Below are 21,302 nucleotides of genomic sequence, written 5' to 3' on the forward strand. Positions count from 1 at the left end.
CCATCACCCCGCGCGCAGGTCGCTGTGATTCACACGGTGCTGCTTCACCTGCTGTCCACGTTGACTCTTTGACTGTCGGTAGAGAGAACCAATCTGATCTCAACACTGCGGGAGAATAATAGATACTTATATGTGATTGGTTACTTATTTTCACGGTTCAGAGTCTTCTGCATGCAAGTGTTAAAACCATTTGTGAGTGTATGTGTTGGCCTACGTGGTTTTGTATGTTAGCTGCGATCTGCGTAATAATGACAGAAGTGTTTATGGTTTATCTCAGGGGCATCCTGGGAGTGGCCCATCCAGTAGGTAGTGTTTTGGTTACAAGGTGACTGTTTAGCCAACCTGCCACCAACTACTAATGACTGCTGAAAATATAGATGGCATCATAGTGGTGAAAACAATTAAAACATTGACCGTGCCAGCAGCTGTTAGTCCCAAGGAAAATTATGCATGCTGTTCAATGTTTTAATGCTGAATGAACATTAGGTTAAAAACGGTGAGGACCGTTTGTGATGGTATACAGTATGATATATCTTGAAATATAGATAATCTTTGATTTTGTTCTGTCCCCCCCCCCACGCCCCAAATCAGATACACCCCCATGAAGAAGACTATGGCTTTGAGATTGAGGAGAAGAACAAGGCTTTCGTGGTGAAGTCAGTCCATCGGGGGTCCCACGCAGAAGTGAGTGTTGCTTTGGTTCTTCTTGCCAATAGTCCACCACATGTCTCCCTGATATATTCTGATATATACCACCATCTTCTGGGGAGGAGAGGGGTCCATGTTTTTTTTGTTTTTTTTCTTGCTTTGTTTTGAGGGGATGGGAGACGTGGGACAGGGAGCTCAGACACACTTGGACTCAAAAAAAGGGTGCTGTACACCTCAAAGGTTCCTGTCCCTCTAGTGGGTTGTGAGCTGATATTGAGCTGCTTGGATGTTTACTACAAAGGACGTCCCCAAACAGATTAGAAAATGAAAAACACACTGAATGAAGGTGGCTGTAGTGTTTCATGCAAAGTCCCTAATCTCCTGCCACAAAAGGAGTTGGCGGCCATGTTAATGTTTTAACAGAAAGCAATGGCACCCACACCAGCAGTCCTTTTCATGAGAATATATATATATGTATCCAATAATTAAATTGTAAAAATAGCAACGTGATGCAATGGGCACTATATATATATATAAGCAATATATTTTTTAGATACTGTATATTTAACTGTGTGTGTCTATTTACACACATACACATGCACACACACACACACGTAAATATATTTTTTAAAATATGCTGAGGAGTCGTAGGACCTGGGCACAAAAGGACTTTCGGTACATGTAGAGGTGACTGATTTATTGATTGTTTCCTTTGTGGATGGGCTGTACCCAGCTGTAGCCTGGCACTGCCAATCCATTCAGATTCTTTTCCTGACATGTTGATGCAGACTCGAGCCGTATTTAGAACAAGGGCGCTTTGTTGATTTGCCCCGTCAAGCCTTTTTCGCTCTCCCAGTTTGCAGTCTCCCCGGTTCTGTCCCAGACGCATCGGAGGCAATTAGACACGGCACTCCGGAGCCTCATAAAAGACGCCGCGTAAAATGCTGGTGCCAGCTCGGGTTCAGGTGTGCTGGGGGAGAGAGAGGGAGAGGGAGAGAGAGAGGCGGAGAGGGGGAGAGAGAGAAAGAGAGAGAGAGAGTGTCAGAGGATCCTGGATATGCCTTGTGCAGGTGTCTCCTCCTCCATTTTTTCACGCCCGTTAATAAGCACCACAAAGGCAGGGGCAAGTTTGGGCTTTTATATCCTTTGCTGAACCAGAGGGCGTATTTTTAAAAAAAAAGCACACATTCAAAAAAACATGCCCAACAGTCTTAAAGGGGAAGGGCACGGAATACTAACCGGCTCCTGACTGAAAGCAGCGAATCACAGCCTGCAGGCTGTCCTTCTGGTAACTAAGGTCATTTGAGACATAAAGCAGCAACATATGATGCAGCAACAGCAAGCTTTTTTTTTCTGCCATGAAGATCCCCACTTGTCAAAGTATATTTAGGATCGTACTGACTTACAGCATGCGTCTTTTTTGTCAAGTGACACTTGTCATGTAATGAAGTGTAGATTTGGCTTAAGGGTACGGGAAAGAAATGTTACAGGTTCAGTATTAAACCTGGTTAAGGTCCTGTGCAATATCAAGATGGTGCCTGCCGTCACATTTGCAGATGGCTGGACTCCACGCGGGCAGAAAGATCTACACTATCAACGAGGACCTGGTGTTCCTCAGGCCCCTGTCCGAAGTGGAGGCCATGATCAACCAGTCCTTCTGCATCCGGCGCTCCCTGCAGCTTCTGGTGGCCACGAAGTCCAAGGAGTGAGTGTGCTCCAATTTCATACCTGCGCTCGTATCCCATAGACTGATCTCTTATGGTCAGCGCAATACAGCAGTGATCCTCAAACCTGGTTCTGGAGAGCAACGGGTTCTGCTGGTTTATGTTTTCACTTTGAAACCAACTGATTCCGGCGCGAGATGGTGAGGAAAGTGAATTATGCGATCTGCTGCTCTCATTCGTCCATTAAGTGCTAAGAAACAGGGAAGTGTGAGCAGGTGCTGCGTCTCCCTGGGACCAGGGGATCTGTAGGGCAATGCGCTTTTCCCTCAGTAGGTCCAAGGCCCCTGGATCGCCATGATACTGGGTGCCAGTAAAAGTTGCCATTAAACATTTAGCAACGTTTAGCCTCCTAATCACCCTCTACACCCCCACACAATCCCATAATAATAATAATTCCCTGCCCACTTAAATTCCACAGGTTGCCACCGCAAATGAAAATGGAGTTCTCGGTTGACATGCAGTACCAGGTTGAATAAAGAATATTTGTATTGTTAGGTTAACCCTTTCAGGGTTATGATTGTTAATTCTGTGTTTTTGTTCCTTACAGGATTGTGAAGATACCCGACTGTCCGGGTGCACTTTCCTTTAAAATCAGAGGCTCCGCCCCCCCTTATGTGCATGCTGTGAGAAAAGGTATTATTGTTATGTATTTGTTGTGCTAATGCATGGAGGACAGTAGGCCCGCTGCTGTTGGCAATGGGTGATATATTTGTTCGGTAGGGTGGGTACAGGAGGAGATGTTGTTTAGTGCGGGGTAGAAAATAAATGGGATGTCTTTGGATTCAAATCGGAAAAGAAAAAACAGGATATTTATGAAAACTGAAATGCAGTATGAAAGGGCAATTGGCAGCTATGAACAGGATGCTGAGTTTTTGTAAGTGTAAGCATGATACATCAGAAAGTGACTGGGCAGAATTTAAATGTCGTGCAGCCTGGAGACTTGTAAATTTGTGCCTCATTTCCGAAATTCTGACATTCTTCTGTCAGTTTGTTTTTTCTCTTTTTTTATTTTTATCTACCACAAAGATGCACTTTGTTTAATGGAAACATATGGGTGAACCTAATGAACTGAAGTTCATTAAGTTCGTTTAGAAATGTGTTAAACAGCTGTGGCATAAAACAACCCCATTTTCCCTTTCTCAGAGCATGCGAACAACACAAATGGAGATTATTTGACAAGTGTACTCGCAAATTCAGCTGGACTCAGATTAAAGCCACCCGAAATACTGCATGCGTGCCAGATTGCTAATGTTTTCTGGACAGTGTTTTCCGGGACATGGGTTCAGTTCTCTTCTGGTGTCCGCACTGACCCCCACGGTCTCCTGCTGTTCTCTCCTCCCGACCCCTCCCGACCCCGCCCTCAGGTTCCGAGGCAGCCGCCGCGGGCCTTCAGCCTGGACAGTGCGTACAGAAAGTCAACGGCAACAGCGTCCACGGCGACGGCGACCTGGCGGTCCTGGGCCACTTCTCGGCCCACCGCGCCGGCCGGGAGCGGCTGGAGCCGGTGAGAGTCCCGTCGCTTCTTTTCGTCAGTCGCTCCGTATGAGCGCGTCTGCTTAGCGACTGTAACGGAACGGAACGGAATAGAACGGACCGGAATCTTGTCAGGGTCACATGGCTAATTGGTATAGACAGCAGAAGCGGCATACTCCAGTCACTTTAGCAGAGCTTGTTTGCGTCGTCTTCTGTGGCGTAATCGTTCAGGGAAATGTAGAAACGGCAGTAAACGCCCAGTAACGCCCAGTTAGCTCACAGGATTTCCCGAGGTATAGGGTGTCACTGGCTGGTGTGCTTTAAATAGGTGTCCTTGTATGGCGTTTTGGCCCGTGTGCTCTGACCAGGTGGCTGTGTTTCTGTCCCCTGGACACAGGCGCTGACTCAGTGGCTCTACAGGACGCTGGATGACGCGGAAGAGGAGAGGTCCCTGAGGCCCGGCCTGTCAGCGACAGGGTCGGGTACTGAGGGAGGTGATGTCATCAACGGAACAGGTATGTCACCGTGCGCAACCCTGCGGCTTTTCGAAGGGAAACGGCTGAGCGTGAGCATGTTTAGCGTGTGTGTGTGTGTGTGTGTGTGTGTGTGTGTGTGTGCGCATGCGTGTGTGCGCGTGTGTGTATGCACATGCTCATGTGTGTATGTGTAAATAAGATCAACAGTACTCTATACATTCAGATAATTAGCATTATTGTTAGAGCAATGTGTGCACATGTGTGTGTGAGAGAGATTATAATTACGAGAAAGTAATTTTTCCATATTTCTTCCATATGTGGAAGGAAGTCACAGAAAGTTGTTTCATGCAAATGTGATGCAATCCCCTCACATATAAAACCCCACAAATCTTCCACAGCCAACGCAGGTTTTTGTCGTTTTTTTGCGCAGTCGTTTGATTTCCAAAGATTTAACGCGAGCCGAATGGCGCAGATGAAAGCGAGAAAAAAATCAAAGGGCGGAGAAGGAGACAAAAGCGCCACTTAATGACGCCAACGGCGGTGTCAAAAGTGCCACGTCCCCAGCCCGCGGGGTCACGACCTTCCCTCCGGTCCTGGGCGGGGTGTGTGAGGGGGGGGCGACCTGTCTGGGGAGGTTCTTCCCTCTTCCCGGACGCTGCGCGGCGTTGAGACCTCAGGCACCGGTGAATTCGATCAGCTAACAAGGTTGTTCACATGAGCGTCTGTCTGGTTCCCCCCTCCCCACCATCCCCACCACCCCCATCCCATCTGGAGGCCGAAAGGATGGGAGTTGAAAGGACATCCTGTGTTTTAATACCCCATAAAGGCTAAGTATAGCCCACCTCTCTGAGGAGGACAGACCGACAGACTGCACAGTCCTTCGGCTTCCTCACTGCCTCCCGCGGTCAAAGGACGAGATGCGTCTGGCTTTAGTTTCCCCATTTCCCAACACAGTGAAGTTCTTCCATGGCAAATTCAAATCTCGCATGAGGAAAATACGAAGGAGACCAATAAAGGACAGCCCGACGGCTTTGTTATTGTTTTGGAGATTGGAAAGTGGGGTAAATGTTTTGGATAGGTTTTAGTTCATTTTCCAAAAAAGTTATTCTCCATCAAACTAAAAACTTATACGACACTATGTTTTTACTAAAACGAGCCCTGCTTGTTCTGTTTTAGTTAAAATAATGTTGCAGATTTGACAAATTTTAGAACACTGTTCAGGTTTTTTTAAATGCAAAAAATAAAAATCTGATAATAATATACAATACACTTTTATTATTATTATTATTATTATTATTATGTTACTTTGCACTTAACTGTTCTACTCTCATTGATTTGAGTGGATGGAAATTATTTGAAAACTGATCACAAGTAGGGTAATGCTGATGTGGGGGGAAAAAAACTCAGAAATAGATCTTTTGAGCGAGACGCGTGGCGCTGTCCGCAGAGTGTCCAGCTCTTGAGCCATATGCAGGTCTCCCGTACGGGCGGGGCTTCAGTCCCTGCTGTGGCACCCTGTGGCTTGTCGTCTCTTCCCCTTCTGTTGCCCTCTCTCCTTTCTCTCTGAATAAAGCAAAAAAAAGAAGGAGGGCAGTATGTCTGTTCCTCTTTAAAAAAAAAAAAAGATTCTTTCCCCCAGTGGAAACTGTTACACCAATTGCGTATTTCCTTACCTTTTTTTGTTTTGTTTTTGAAAACAGGTAACGATCTGCAGCGGTTAACCGTCTCCGATGACGCTCCGCTGGTCAGCCTGACCGTGGACAACGTGCACCTGGAGCACGGCGTGTTCTACGAGTACGTGAGCACTGCCGGGATCAGGAGCCACGTGCTGGAGAAGATGGTGGAGCCAAAGGGCTGCTTCAGCCTCACAGCCAAGGTACCGTTAAACCAGCACGCGCTAGCTCTATGCTCAGATGTGTTCTTCCTAGCAAACGCAGCTGCTACAAGGCTGAACCGAAATAGTGTCGGCTGTCTGCGGCCTGGGTCTAATCGGCACGTGTCCTTTACTTAGAACTTAGTACAAATGTACTGTGTCCTTCACGTACACAGTTTGGCAAGTTAGTTTTATAAATTGATCGCGTCAAGAAGTGTTTGAAGAAAAAAATTCTGCTTTTACAAGCAAGTCAAAGGACAGGTGCTGATCAAAGCAGGCCTGTGTACATGTTGTTGACCTGAGATTTAGACGTGCGTTAAATTTGTGATCAGATTTTAGAGGCCTTTGCCGGCGACGACAGCCACTTTGTGAAGAGCTGCGGCCGCCTGATCTCCCGGAGCGACCGCCTGGTCACCATGCCGCAGTACGAGTTCCGGAACATCTGCGACACCAAGCTGGAGAGCATACGCAGACGCGTCGCTAGCTACCAGCAGGTAAGTCCGGTCTTTCACACGCAGATGCGTCAGCGGTTCTCCACGGCGAAGTTCCGCAACCCAGAACATATGCGGACCCAACCGCTGCCAGCGCGTGGGTCACGTTCTGCTCCACGCTGCAGACCAAATGCTTTAATTATGACCTTTTAACAGACTGCACATTCAAAAGAAGCCACTTCAGACTTCTTTGTGTTGACAGCTTTGTCGCATTGTTAATGACAAGCAGTTTACAACTAATTATTCCTATATAGAATGACTTATATATGGCTTCTGGTACATGTATTTCATAAGATTCTTTAATGGTGAACCCGTACAACTGAGTATACACTTACACTATTACTTAATATGTTTCAAAAGGAATTCATTTACAAGAGAACAGCTGTTTCTTCTTGGCACAATTACACTGCAAAGCCAGTGAATATGCTATATCCATATTTTTGGTGCCAAGTTTAAACAGGAAGTGGAAGAAACTTCTAAAGGCTATTACAAGAGCTAAATTAGGGCTGTAATCATTGTATGTGCATTTGCCTTTCGGGCCTGAAAGGGCACTTTGATTCCTTCATTCATCAGATTCCCCACTGTGATTATTGTATTTTATCAATGTTGCTGTGGTTATCAGAAACCTATTAAATCGTAATACAAACCCGATCGCTTTGTGTTATGGTCTGGTAGACATTTAAAAGGCTTTTATTGTGCAGTTAACCACAATGGCATTGTAACACTGCAGGTGCTGTAAATAATCTTCCCAAATTACAAAGACTGTCTGTGAAATTTGTGGCAAGCCGAATGCTCCTGAATGAATGTAGCCCGTCAGTAACTATTCTAAATGGACAGAACTCGGAAAGAATCTACACATTTCCAGAATCATTCAGTATCATTAAAAATGCATGATTAGTAATATATTTTTCTCACTATATTATCTCTATCTCTCTCTCTCTCTCTCTCTCTCTCTCCCTCTCTCTACCACACCCTCCCTTCGACTCCCTTTCTCTCTCTCTCTCCCTCCCGCTCCCCGTTGTTCTCTCCCTCTCCGTCCATGAAGTTTGCGCAGGAGCTGCGGAACAAAGCCTGGCCCACGTTTAAGCAGGCCTCCAACAAGCCCCGCCCCCTGGGCTGCATGGACTTTGTCCCCACCAACTGCCACGTCAACCTGATGCAGGTGTCCTACCCCAAGAGCACCACCTCGGCCGGCCGCACCTTCAGCATCCGCTTCGGCCGCAAGAACTCCTTCTTCGGCCTGGACCCAGACCAGGGTGAGCCGCCGCCCTCACTCCAAGCTCCGAGTTAGCGGAAAGTCCCAAAAAGCACTGAAAACTCTCGAGTATTACTTACACATGGACGCTGAAGGATTAGTGGTTATAGGTGTAAATGGGAAGTTATATTCCGAACGCGAGTTTGTTTTATTCTGTCATTCCTGGAGAGGTGCAAAGGAGATAATTGTCTACCTCAATAAATGCTGTTTGTTTATTGACTGATTATTTTCATACTGCAGTTGGCACGTTTCCTCCGACAACAGGGTAATTACCCTCCATGGTGCATGCAAGTGAATAATTTGCAGCGGGGAACCAATAATTAAAAACATACTCCTAAAAACTTGTTCTTGAGAAATTAGTGCAGTTTCTCGTCCCTCTCCTCATGAAACGTTCCTCGCGGTAACTTTCAGGAGTGTTAACCCTCCTGCGTCGTCGTCTGATCGTCGTCTGACAGTACGGCTGCTCATAACTCCAAAGTGCCTGCAACCGTAGAAACGGCAGGTGGAATTTGGCCAGGGTGCTGGATGTCAGATCCCACTGATTCTGTGTTCCGGAATCCGTTTGGCAGCTCTGTGCCATGGGAACGTTTAGCGCCGTCAAATAAAAAAAATTATAATGTAGCTATTTTGTGTCTCACAAAGACATACAGCGTCACAGAGATTTTAACCAGCTTCCCGTGTAGTTTTGCGATTGTCAAATGACGGTGACACTCTTTGTAGCAACCTCTGTGACAAATGCTGTAATAAAGCCTTCATTATAAGCAATTTAAAAAGCTGGGTTTTCATAACAATGAAGGAGAAAAGTTAGATTTTATTACAAACCTTTTTTTAATCCTTCAGTGCTTAATCCTTTGAAAGAAACGCTTGCAAATGTTAACGTGGGTAAAGGTTCTTGGAGATACAGACTGACATGTTGGTCTGAGGTTCAGACTGCAGAAGTTTAAGAACAAAGATGGAGTCCACTGCTAATTTCTTTTATGTCCGTCTCTACAGCGAACCTGAACCCCATGTCCCACACGCAGCACTGCATCACCAGCATGGCCGCCCCCTCCTGGCACTGCCACGCCCAGGAGGAGGGGGAGGAGGCCTGGCCGGAGGAGGCCAACGGCAGCCTGCTGGACTCTAGCCTGGACGGGAGGTCCGTCCACGAGGAGGGAGGCCTCAGCTTTCTCCTCAAGCAGGAGGACATGGAGACGCAAGACTCCAACATCCGCCTCTTCAACCGCCTGGATGTGGCCGTGAAGGAAATGAAGCAATACGTAACCCAGATAAATGTGTATGTACAGCATCGCCCACCAGCCAGTCCCCATGCAAACTACAGATACATGTGAAATTCAATGATGTCACTCACTTTTGGGACACTCATTTTGGAGCAGAATTCTAGATTGAGGCACAGTCTACTTGAGTAACTTTGTTTGTTGCTAATGTCTCACAAGTAATGAAACAAATCTGATTGGAGTTGCCAGATTCATGCTCCCCAAATGACAAAATAAACATGTTTTTTTAATTTTATTTTGTAGTGCTTTTTATTCAGAGCGGACAACTTTCATTGGTTTAGTGTTTTGCGTTTTATGTTTCAGGATTTATGAAGGATATATAATTTAGTCAAAATGCATTAAATCATTATTTGCAGAATTAATTTTCTGAGTGACAGTATCCAGAGCAACATGGCTCTCCACTTCAATAGATTGCAGAGTTAAAATCCATGTGAATCGGTCCACTGAATCGACCTTTCTGTTCGCCAGTCTCTTGTCCTCCATAACAGAGCCCACAGAGCCTGGAGTCTGCGATCCGCCCGCTTCTGAGGAGACCCCGCCCACTTCTTTGGTGTCAGAGGAGGGGGACTTGGAGAAGGTGGAGCACTGCGGGATCAAGCGGGTCTCCTTCAAGGTGTCCGAGGACGACCAGGAAGACTCGGGTCAGGACACCATGAGCTGCAGGGATTCGTACAGGTGAGACGGATGGGCCCGACGCGAAGGCCGCGACCGCCCGCCAACAGGCTGTAACGAGGCGGATCGGATTGAGCGCGTGCGGTTTCGTGTGTGAAGATGAGCTGTCATCTCCCCCTTTGTGATGTAATGGAATACAGATGGTGAAAAAGCTCAACTCGAGCAAACGTTTGTACACATCATCTGTTGCGTCTGAGTTTTTAACAGATAAAGGAGAGGAAAAAAACTGGCAGATGGGCATTGGCCTGATGTAATTACCCGCAGCAATATGCTAATCTTGTCGTACGTCATTTAGACGTTCATCCAGATGGACATGTTCCTCACTGCCACCCACTGTGTTTTTCACCAGTATCGGAAAAACTTTTCAGATTTCCCCCAAGTCTAATTTCATTTTGTCACTTTTTTTAAGAGGTTTACCAGTCAGAGTGACTTGTCTAAATTTGTTTCAGTGGTCCAAGTGCAGGCAAGGTGCTATTTCTGCTATTTCACTTCAACCAAGTGAGGCTTAGGTAGGCTTCAGGATATACAGCAGCTGAACTTAAGACTCACACTGAACATACATGGTCTCTTCTCCTCCTTTCTTTCCTCTTCGGTGCTTCTTAATTTTCTTATTTTTATTTGGCATTTTAAATTTAGCATTTGTTATGGAGTAAAAATATTGCTGGAATTAGTCGCACTCTACCTGTACGGAACAGTCCACGCATGTGTCTGCATCTGAGACTTAATCCGATCAGATGCGCCGGCTGGATCAGTGTTTGTTTTCGTATCTCCGGGGCAACATTCCTGCGGTTCGCCTCTCCACACAAAAGATGTCGATGTGGTTTGAATAAGTGCCGACGGCTGGCCACAATGCGGTCTAGTGCCCCCTGGAGGCCAAGCCAGCGGCTGCCAAAACCACTCCAGAGTCTGAGGTCAATATTTCCTGAATGAAATTAATCGCTGTGGGTCTCTTAAAATCAGCAATAACGCGCCTTGAATACTGTTAGTTTTTTTTTTTTCCCCTACTCTTTTCAAATGAATTTTTTTTTTTTTTTAATGTTAATTGGTCCAGTTGATTGAATCATGCCATGTAGATATTTGCTTATACATAAATGATGCATAGAATAAATGAATTGAATTATTTTAAATCGAATCATTCAGAACTGTTCAGTTTTTGATTTGATTTGTTGGGTTGGTTTGAACCCTGAGCTCAAGGGTTCAAAAAAATGCAGTCTCAGTCTAATAGCCAAAATTCGTTAGGCAGTATATTAAGAAATCATTCAATGTCATACATGTGTTTAATACAAAAGTTCAAATAAGAAATGCGTATATCAGATATACAGAAATTCTCTGACAACTATATTGGCTATGAGTGGGAAGCCAGCCTTAGCTCTGGAGATTCCAGTGAAGATAAGGAAAAGAAGTTCAGGTGAAACAGAATGTAAAGAACATTACCCCTGGGAATCTAACATTTAGAAGTGTCACCTGAAGATAACCAATAAAAATTTTTTATGTGGATTTCCGAATTTCATTTCTTCTTTGTTCTTTGCAAAGTATCAGCATGATAAGCCCTGTGACCGTGCCCTTTTATGTCAAAGAACAATTCATAATTCAAATTCAGAATTTCCTGCGTTGATGACATTTGTTTTTTGCTCATCGTTGCACGTAAAAATGTGAGTAGAAAAAGCACTTAACTGACATCCATGCGGATCGTATTAAGGAGTTCTAGTGTGTTAAATAGCACGTCAGTGTAATTAAAAATGCAAGCCGCAACCTGTGAAGTACTGTGGAACGATCTCGGGCTTGCCGTTAAACTCTGGCCTGCTTTTTCTCTTGTAGCGAATGCAACAGCAACCGCGACTCCGTGCTGTCGTACACAAGCGTCCGCAGCAACAGCTCCTACCTGGGAAGCGACGAGATGGGATCAGGTAAGGGTTTTTTATTTTTATTTTTTTATTATTATTATTTATTTATTTATTTTTTTAAAGGAATACCTTCAAATAGTGTATCGTGGCGCTCCCCACAGGACCCCTCGCCTGAATGCGGTTATTGTGGTGGGTTCTCATTTTAGCGGTTGCATTGACGTTGCGTTAATGATTCCTCGCGCTCCGTCACATGCTTCTGCGCGGCCGTCACTATTTTGGGGGCGGCCAGGGAGCACACGCTCGCCATAAGGTTTTACCCACCGCTGTCACATTCGACTTTCTACAGATGATCTGTGTCTGTGCAGGAGCCCAAGTATTAAACATTACATTTGAACGCTTAGGAAAAAAAAAAAAATTACTATTCTAAAAGAAATGGAAAAATGGAAAAGAAATACTAGCGGACTGTAAACTTGTAGGCTGCTGCTTTTCTCCCCTTTTTGTCTTTTGTTTCTTCACTGAAAACAGCCAGACCATAACAACACTCTAATTATTAGTATTTTTATTACATATTATTTATAATAATATAAATAATAATAATAATTATTATTATTATTGAAATCACTTTCCAAATAAAACTGAAAAGCCACACAAAGTGACAAAAGGGGGATGGTAAGACTAAAGAAAGTAGGCAGATAAAATTGTCATTTGCTGCTTTCCAGGTGACGAGCTCCCGTGTGACATGAGAATCTCCTTGGACAAGCAGGACAAACTGCACGGCTGCCTGGAGCACCTCTTTAACCAGGTGCAGTATGGCGCCTGATCGGCCTGTAGACCACCCTGACCACACACTTCCCACCCACCCCCCACTCCCCCCCCAGCATCGGCTGCTCACTGTACAGGCCCCGAAACCACAAGCGTATGGTCCTGGGGCAAACCTGTACCGACGTCTGGACAGGCCCCGGACCAAATTAAACAAATGTACCTTTCCTATTTTTCTTTCTGGGTCTAGCTGTGGAAAAGGCTTTGATGTAATAACGGGAAAGCACCTGGGGTGCGTCTGCACTCTTCCACGCTTCCTCGGGCTAAATCTGCTCGGGAACATTTCGTACTGACGACTCCAAGCATGAGCGGCCAACATCTTTAGCGAATTAGCCTCAGGTCCACGGCCCTCCCTTTCTCGCACGTGCCCGCGTTCAGGCCTCTCTTCCGTACGGGGGCGGCCCTTTCGCCGTCTGCTCTCCTCTGCCACCCTTGCGTGACCTTTGAACTTGTCTCCTGAACGAATCATCTAAAAACCCCAAACCATCTCAAAGCACGAATTTCCATTGCCGCAGGGCTATGAATCGCCTTGTTGTGGAAACCTGGGCAGAGGCCGTTTTCGTTTTTTGAGCGACGCCGTGTTTTCTGTTTGCAGGTCGACTCCATAAACAGTCTGCTCAAAGGCCCCGCCATGACGAAGGCGTCCGAGGAGACCAAGCACTTTCCCATGGAGCACGGTCACCCGGGTAACAGAGTCCCTTTCATTTCATTTCATTTCAAAGCCTCTTTCAGTTTCACTTCCACTGCTGCTGGTCTTCTGCTGTAGCAACAAGACGCTTTTGTGTGACGATGGAAGGTCCGGTAAGCGACATTATTCCCGTTTCTGTTGACCGCGACGCACGTAGTCCGGCGTGTTTACCTTTAGCTTCTGCGTGCGATCAGAAACGGCTGTGAGGAAATGACTAACCCTCGCGTTCTAAAAATACGCCAAAAAAAACCAAAAACAACCTTTAAAAAAATAACAGTAATTTCCTGTTTTCTCCACGTTTTAAGACGGCGAAGACTGCTTAGGGCGAAAGCACGCCCGCCTCCCTTTTCGTTATGAAACGGCGGTAAAGTCTGTGAAATGTGCTAAATCACACCCCTGTTCCCCTACAGACGTGTGTCACACTGAAGACTGGACTCTGCACTGCCGGTGCCTCATCAATAAGAACATCCAGGAGGACCCCTGGAACCTGCCCAGCTCCATTCAGACCCTGGTGGAGAGCCTGCAGAGATCCGTAGAGGGTAAGAGGCCCGCTCGCCGGCGCTGGGAGGTCGGCATGCCGCCCGAGACCGCGTGTCCCTGCGGTGGAAAACGCAACGAGTTTGACACTCCTTTCGCGGTTGTGTTTCAGATGGCAAGAACCAGCTGCTCCTGGCTCTGCTGAAGGGCACAGGTAATTCCTTTGAAATGTCGTTACGTCACCCCCATTCATTCGTCCCGCAGACATTCCCCCACAGTCCTACGTATGTAGCATCTCGCCCTAGCACGTTATCTTGAGACGGGTTGAGTTTGGGTTATGTACCTTATGCAATGGTAACTTGGCAGTGGCCCATCCAGGATTCAAAACCGCAACCATCTGGTCACATGTCAGGCTGTGTTGCACCATGCCTAGAATGACATGTTTTACCTTGAAGTGGCTAGGCAGTAGCTTGCCCATATTCCTTAAAAAGATGAACATGAATGGTTGAAATGCGTATTATTGTTGATGTACTGCTGTATTCTTTATTCTTATTCTGTTTTTCTCATCTGGCTGTCTGGCTTATTTGATTTCCAGCTATTCACATTTATCATTTCGACAGACCAAGTTCATTACTAGGGAGAAAAATTGTTCCGTGGTCTATTCCTAATCTGATCACTTTTCTGTAGAATATATGAGATCTTTTAATCAGCTGTTATTGTCATCCCTAAATTAACTCTTGCACACCCCCCATCCAATTTCAGTCATTTAAACTTTTAGTCTACAGAAGAATAATGCCATTAATTAATTGCTCCGTTGCCTTTGAGGGTAGCGTGCAGCCAGTTTTTTTAGCATTGTAATTCAAAAGCATCCAGTTGGGGGGCAGTGTTGAGCCGCGTGTCCCCCTGTGTTTGCGCAGACACGGACCTGCAGCTGCGCCGTGATGTCATGTTCTGCCAGAGCGCGGTGGGGGCGCTCAGCACCCTGTCCGAGCAGCTGCTGGCCGCGCTCAACTTCCGCTACAACAACAACGGCGAGTACGAGGAGGACAGCCGGGAGGTCAGCAGGAAGTGGCTGGAGCAGGTCTCCGCCATCGGCGCGCTCCTCAGCTTCCAGTCCATGCTGTCGCCCCACGTGGTAAGAGGCCCCCTCGCCCGAAGTACGCTGTCAGTCAAGAGTCTGTTTTTTTTAGCACAGGTACGGCTGGGAAGCACATGCGAATCGTTAGGTCACAGTCATACTGTTAAATACATAAATATACCTTATTGTATCTTTTGTTTTTGAGGACCACAATCCAGCAGGATATCCTGTTTTATTAAAGCACTGATTTTTTGGTGGGAAGTTTGTTTGTTTCTTGTTTGTTTTTTCGTTTGTTTGTTTGGTGGTTTGTTTGGTCGGTCGGTCGATCAATCGGTCGCCTGGTCGTTCGGTCATTCGTTTGTTTGTTCATTCGTTGGAAGACGGTGATTGGTTTAGACAGGTGCTTAGGTATACCATTGGTGAGTAAGTAAAGGCCACAGATACTATGATCTTCCAGGACCAATGCTGAAAGACATTAGAATGAATGCCTTCTACCTGGTCCAGCACCAGCTGGGCAAAATGTAATTTCAATGATCTCGTTATCTGAAAGAATTCAACTTAAGAAAACAATTGTCTGCATTTGCTTTGATTCAGTTTGGGTTTCCGATGGTTAAATGTCATACTGTTGTGCCATCCAACAGCAGGAGGAGCGGACAATGCTAGAAGACACCAAGGCAGCACTGCTGGACTTGGACAAAGTCACTGTTCACTTCCGGCAACTCGAAGACGAATTCCTGGTCACAAGTGAGATCTACTAATATGCTGTACTCTTTTAAACATCAATGGTTGAAATGAATGTTGGACACATTCCTTTCCTCTGTGTTTTCCAGAACTTAACAAATGATCTCATGGGGCATTCCAAAAGCCAAAATATCCCAACAGAGATCATAATAAACAAATGAATAATCATTCACAGAGCACATCTTCTGACACTGCACGGTAGTTTAGCACTTGTGGGAGAGCATCAGTACCACACACAGTGATCACAGACCAGAGCATTTATGCACACTGCTAGCCTCTAAATCGGCCTAACTATGCTGATCTGGATCCATCCAAATAGGTCTGCAATTTTTTCATTCTGTCAGCATTTACAAAAAAAGCTGTTTAGTCTTCACAGTGGTTACACCTAATGATTGAGGCGTGAAGACCTGAAAATGTAAATAATAAAAAAAGACATTTTAGCATGTGAACCCCATCCCCTCATCGTATACTGTGGTCTGTATTGGACCCATGCCCACCAGCCAAACAGCCAACAGTCTGTTGCTTCCAAAATATCTTCTCTCATCCAAAACGGTTAATTTCAGCATTGTTCTCAAATTTTACATTGTAGCTCAGCCTAAACTTGCCTCTAACCTTAAGGATGTGGAAACAGAAGATAATACCTTTGTGTCATCACTCTTTACAGTTGGGAATGGTAATAACAAGGCATCTCGTTATGTGACTGAAGCATCTCACTAGTTGGCTAATGTCTTCCCCCCTACCCGCCCCCCCCGGCCGATCAGACGCCCCGGTGTATTACCGCGTGGAAGGCAGCCGCCAGGCTCTGAGGGTCACCCTGCACCTGGACAGCCCCTACTTCTGCAAGCTGCCCGGACGCCTGCGCAATGGGGGCAGCCTCCGACTCCACACGGTGCTCTTCTCCAGAGGTGAGCCAGCCAGTGAGCGTTCACACGAACCGACATATCCCATACCTCTCTGTGTGGATTGCATGGCTATGTACTGTAGCAATCAAGCTGCAAGATGCACTACTCTCAAGTACGATAGTAAGAGTGTTGTCCCCACCTAGTGGCGTATTCCAGATCTGCATGGTCCACTCCAGCCTTGTAAATGGACTAAATTGGCCTGTGCGGACCCAACCTTTGTGCTGGGTTTTGTTTCAAATTAGCTAAGGTTTGATTAGCGGAATCCTAACAGGATTATTTCTCAAGACTACACAGAGGTCCAAACGACCAGTCTCGGGAAACAAAGTTATTTTGTTGGATGGCTCTTTAAAATGCTTTAAATAGTTTCACTTTATCGGCTAACGTTTCTGAGATTTTGTCTGTCTGCCTGTCTGTGTGTGTGTCTGCCTGTCCGTCCATGCGTGCCCATGCGTGCATTGCGTCAGCGCTGGAGAGGCCGGAGGGAGTGGCTGCGCAGGACTGCGTGGCCATGGAGGAATTTCAGCAGAGCATCAACGCAGTGTCTCTGGAGAAGGCCAAAGCCTATTACCACAAACTCAGGTACTGCGACTGCAGCAGGGACTCCTCACAGCTGGGCATCCTGCGCCAAACTGCGGACGGTTTTCTGCCTTTTATGTATTAAACTTTATGCCTTATACAGTGCAAATATTCACTGAGTATATTCTTGCACAGTAACACTTGATAATATATTTTATCAGCTGTGAATTGTTTATGTAGATCTGGGTCAAATATATATTTGGTGTATTTAAATTACTTTCAATTGTTGTAGCTTATTTTAAAAAGTATGGTATTTAAATACTGGAAAATTTGGAAACACATTCAGGACTATTCAGGACTATTACAATGAGTATACAAATATATTTTTGTCATGCAAATATTTGAAAACCAGTATTTTCAATTCAAGATTTTTTGATTCAGCCCAAATGAGCCTTTACAGATTTCATTCATTTGGTCAGAATATTCAATTTTTTTCTAATTGCGCTTGAAAACAGAAATAATGTTTTTGTGGCATTTCATTGGAAAATACTCAAATACGCAGACAATTGCATTTTCAAATGCAGATTTTACAGTCGCATTTACACTTAAATATTAATGTATTTGGTAGACAGTGCTGGCAGACATTACTATTATTGAATACTATTTTAAATCTTTTGTTTATTTTTAGGGCATTTTACCTAGAGAAGTCCAATCTGTCCACAGACTCCAACACCACAGCTGTTAAAATAGACCAGGTAAGATGGATGTTTTGAAGTTTATTGTAGATGCCTTTATAAAACAAATTATGGCAATGCTGAAATGCGATAATGTACAAAAACTTTACCTCTTCTTGTGTGTGTGTGTGTGTATGTATGTATATATATGTATGTATGTTTGTATGTTTGAGTGTATGTGCATGTTGCCAAAAATAGCAAATCTCTGTTCTCCTGCTTGAGATCATCCTAATTGAGACCACAGGGTGGTGCCAGAGGACATAAGGAATATTTATTTCAGATGACCTCCTCAAAGCAATTTCACTCAGTTGAATGAAGGGAGAAAAAGCGTATTATTATTATTATTATTATTATTAACAGTGGCAATTATTGCAGTAATTATTCAATTTCTGGAAATTCTTCTGAATTTGTGTTCACGGTCTGACCAGCCGAAAATGACTTTGGCCAGAGCTATTTAACGGTTCTCTTTAACAATGTCTCATTAGCAGTGTTGTCGTGGTAATGAGTGCACGGGGGACAGCTACCTGTAATCATATTTCCAGTTGCTAGGCCACATGTTCATTAAGGAAGGGTTATTTAGCAACTTACTTTTGTTTGCTTGCTGATTAGTAGGAAAAGAATCTGACACTATCTGAATGCAGTGCTACCAATAATTGTACCTTACCATGTTCCAGAGTATTCCTGAAGAATATATTTTTGTTCTGAGTATTGTAATTTCGTATTTGGAAGCTGCTAGGAATATGCAGGAATATGGATGTCTGAAGTGTTATTTCAAGTGGAGTTTTTGACCCAAATCTGCATCCCTCTGCAAGTTTTCCTGCTCTCTATGGTTGACATTTCATGCAACAGTAACAATCTCGATAAGTACCTAATTTAGAACAGACTTGTTTAATCTCAAATATGGCTCTCAAAATGGTCAGTGAATTTTCCTGAGCCCCGGAATAATATGATAATAAAATTTTGTCCCAAACTCTAGCCCTGATGGTTAGAACCACACTTGGAAGCAAATGCATAGAGTTTAACCCATATACAATGAATCCAACTGCTCATGATTTTAAATGGGCGAATATGTGAGCATAGTACTAGTGTATTTTGAGGTAGCATCAGAACTGGCTCTATGCAGTGTTTCTTCGTTGCTACAACTTTCATGAACTTGACTTCACTTAAGCACTTAGTTTCAAGTAATTATGAATAAAAGCATTCGCTTGATTCAATGTAATGGAATGTGTTAAACGACGTTCATGTTTACTCTGCAAAATAGCTAGTGTCAAGTTAGCACAGAGTTAAAACCCTGGCGCAAATGAAGAAGCTGACCTATTTGCATGACGAGCCTTAGCAGAAGGTCTGGTGCTGAGGCTAATTTGTGACGCTGGCTTAGGTTGTGGTTGGACGAGGCCGTGATTTTAATGAATGATTTTGACCTTTCCCTTGACCTCCTGGTGACCACACCCCCTCTCCTCACTGCCCCTCCCACTCACCCTCCTACCCACCCACAGCTCTTGCGACCCCTCAACGCCCTGGATGACCTCTGTCGGCTGATGCAGTCCTACATCAACGTCAGGCCCAGCGGGAGCGCCCATCCGTCGGGGGTCAGCGTCTTGGCAGTGTCCTCCGAGCTGTGCGACCGGCTGGGCGCCTGCCACATCACCATGTGCGCCACCGGCATGCAGAGGTAACCTTCCGCCCAAAATAGTTCCCTGCGCAGATATGGAACTGCAGGTTGGAGATGCCTTATTAGACTTGGTTTAATGCTTTAAGGCATTGAGTCAATGTTGCCACTGTGCTCTTGTAACTATAATAAGTGTTGTCTTAATCTTTCCTCTTTTTTAAGACAGGCTGCCCTGCTTTAGTGTTTTTTGCTGTATTCAGACAGGGAGAAAGTAGAGCGGGTAACGGACAGAGAGGGAATGATGGCTCAGAAGTTGTTGGGGCGGGGTGGGGGATTGAACCCCCAAAGCAAGGGGGAGGTTTCATATATGGCTTACAGACTGCACCTCATGCATCACCAAGTGTTCTCATTTTCATAAAGCGTTTTGGTTGTTCGCTTCTTAGACAATATTTTATGTTTAGCTGGCACAGGAAGTGACATTTGGAATATTGCTTCTAGACAGAGCACCCTGGCCAGATTCCATACAGACATTATTATACAGATATATAAATATGTATTTAATTGTGAATATATAGTTAATGCGTTAACATGTAAATATGTATTGAGTCAGAAAATGTGCATGCTTTGATTAAAGCATTATTTTAGCTGTTGTGCAGTTGATGTGTGTCTTTTTGCACGTGGTCTTGTAAGTATTGTCGTTGGTCAGCAAGCATTTTTATCAGAATTTGGTCTGGAATTTGTTAAACCTTTTTCCTGCCCCCCCCCCCCTTTACAAATTATTTGGTGAGTTCAGCAACCACCAATACAAAACCGTGCTTGTGAAGAAAAACACTGAGGAAGGCCGTAGTCTACACACAGCGGGTACAGTGCTGTATGCTGTCAGAGGAGCCCTCCCTCTCCCTCCCGCACCCCCAGGGGCTGAGTCAGGGCCCACTCTGGCTCACATCCTGTTCCTGAGCATGGTGACATGCGCCAATGATGCAGCTGCAGCTAAAGTCTCTCTCTCTCTATCTCTCTCTCTCTTTCCCTCACTCCCTCCCTCCCTCCCTCCCTCTCTCTCTCTCTCTCCTTCTTTCCTGGGCAGGTGCACCCTGAGCATCTCCCTGGAGCAGGCCACCATCTTGGCTCGGAACCACGGCCTGCCGCCAAGGTGCATCATGCAGGCCACGGACATCATGCGCAAACAGGTAGCCTTACTAAACAGGTGCATTACTAAGAGAAGTAGCCAACCGGCACTGGAACTCATCCAGAAGTTATGCTGCATCTTTCTTACTTCTCAAATTCTATTGTGCTTTTACTGTATACTGAAGTCACTCCCCCCCTCCCCTCGCTATTCATTTTAAGCAGAATTCTGTTCATATATTTCTTGGAAATGTGTGTACAGAATAGCCCTGTTGTTGGCCCGCCATCTTAGAGGGCCTTCAGCTCCCTTTAGAAATGGCCATTAATTGTACCCATGTGTGAAATAGTTTTCCATTGGCTGTTAGTATATCAAGAGACACTGCCCCTCAATGAAATGTGATTAAATGAAATGAAAACGCTGTAAATCTGTCTGGACAGGGTACACGGGTTGAGATCTCTGCCAAAAACCTAAAAGTAATGGATCAGATGCCTCCCTCTGCACCAAGGTACATTTTTTATGTGTACAATATGACTGACTAGCACTGTTGGAGAAAATGACCTCTTCAGAATAAATAGAAATAAATACTTTGCCAGAAGTAACATATTATTCAGATATTATTTAGATGTTTAGATATATTTAGATATTATGCCTGAAAAAGGCATATACCTTTTTCAGGCATGTGAAATATCATTATTTAATGGTTAATAAATGCTTAATAAAAAGCTTTAAATGGTTAATAAAAGTTGTCAAGGTTAGCTGTTGTGCAATAGTTCACCTGGCAATTGGCATTTAATATCAGGCCTTATCATTGCAGTGCATAATTATGGAGAAATGTAACTAAATTCCATATGCCATACCTGTGTTGTCTGAGTAATTAACCTG

The 21,302-nt window shown here is 45.0% G+C and overlaps 1 protein-coding gene across 1 annotated transcript in view; it reads left to right on the forward strand.

The window, feature by feature from the left end:
- Window positions 1–21,302, forward strand: part of LOC118211983 (phosphatidylinositol 3,4,5-trisphosphate-dependent Rac exchanger 1 protein-like) — an 81,350-nt gene that overhangs the window by 54,088 nt on the left and 5,960 nt on the right. The window contains exons 17-39 of the mRNA XM_035389614.1: window positions 592–684; window positions 2,205–2,353; window positions 2,920–3,005; window positions 3,737–3,876; window positions 4,243–4,360; window positions 6,022–6,197; window positions 6,527–6,688; window positions 7,731–7,941; window positions 8,934–9,216; window positions 9,686–9,892; window positions 11,708–11,796; window positions 12,453–12,535; window positions 13,148–13,238; window positions 13,651–13,779; window positions 13,890–13,931; window positions 14,635–14,852; window positions 15,437–15,539; window positions 16,298–16,441; window positions 16,903–17,017; window positions 17,643–17,709; window positions 19,185–19,360; window positions 20,382–20,484; window positions 20,858–20,925. Coding sequence (XP_035245505.1) covers window positions 592–684; window positions 2,205–2,353; window positions 2,920–3,005; window positions 3,737–3,876; window positions 4,243–4,360; window positions 6,022–6,197; window positions 6,527–6,688; window positions 7,731–7,941; window positions 8,934–9,216; window positions 9,686–9,892; window positions 11,708–11,796; window positions 12,453–12,535; window positions 13,148–13,238; window positions 13,651–13,779; window positions 13,890–13,931; window positions 14,635–14,852; window positions 15,437–15,539; window positions 16,298–16,441; window positions 16,903–17,017; window positions 17,643–17,709; window positions 19,185–19,360; window positions 20,382–20,484; window positions 20,858–20,925 — 3,053 coding nt within the window. The remainder of the gene's footprint in view (window positions 1–591; window positions 685–2,204; window positions 2,354–2,919; window positions 3,006–3,736; window positions 3,877–4,242; window positions 4,361–6,021; window positions 6,198–6,526; window positions 6,689–7,730; window positions 7,942–8,933; window positions 9,217–9,685; window positions 9,893–11,707; window positions 11,797–12,452; window positions 12,536–13,147; window positions 13,239–13,650; window positions 13,780–13,889; window positions 13,932–14,634; window positions 14,853–15,436; window positions 15,540–16,297; window positions 16,442–16,902; window positions 17,018–17,642; window positions 17,710–19,184; window positions 19,361–20,381; window positions 20,485–20,857; window positions 20,926–21,302) is intronic.

This window comes from Anguilla anguilla, chromosome 13, assembly GCF_013347855.1.
Source record: "Anguilla anguilla isolate fAngAng1 chromosome 13, fAngAng1.pri, whole genome shotgun sequence".
NCBI lineage: Eukaryota > Metazoa > Chordata > Actinopteri > Anguilliformes > Anguillidae > Anguilla > Anguilla anguilla.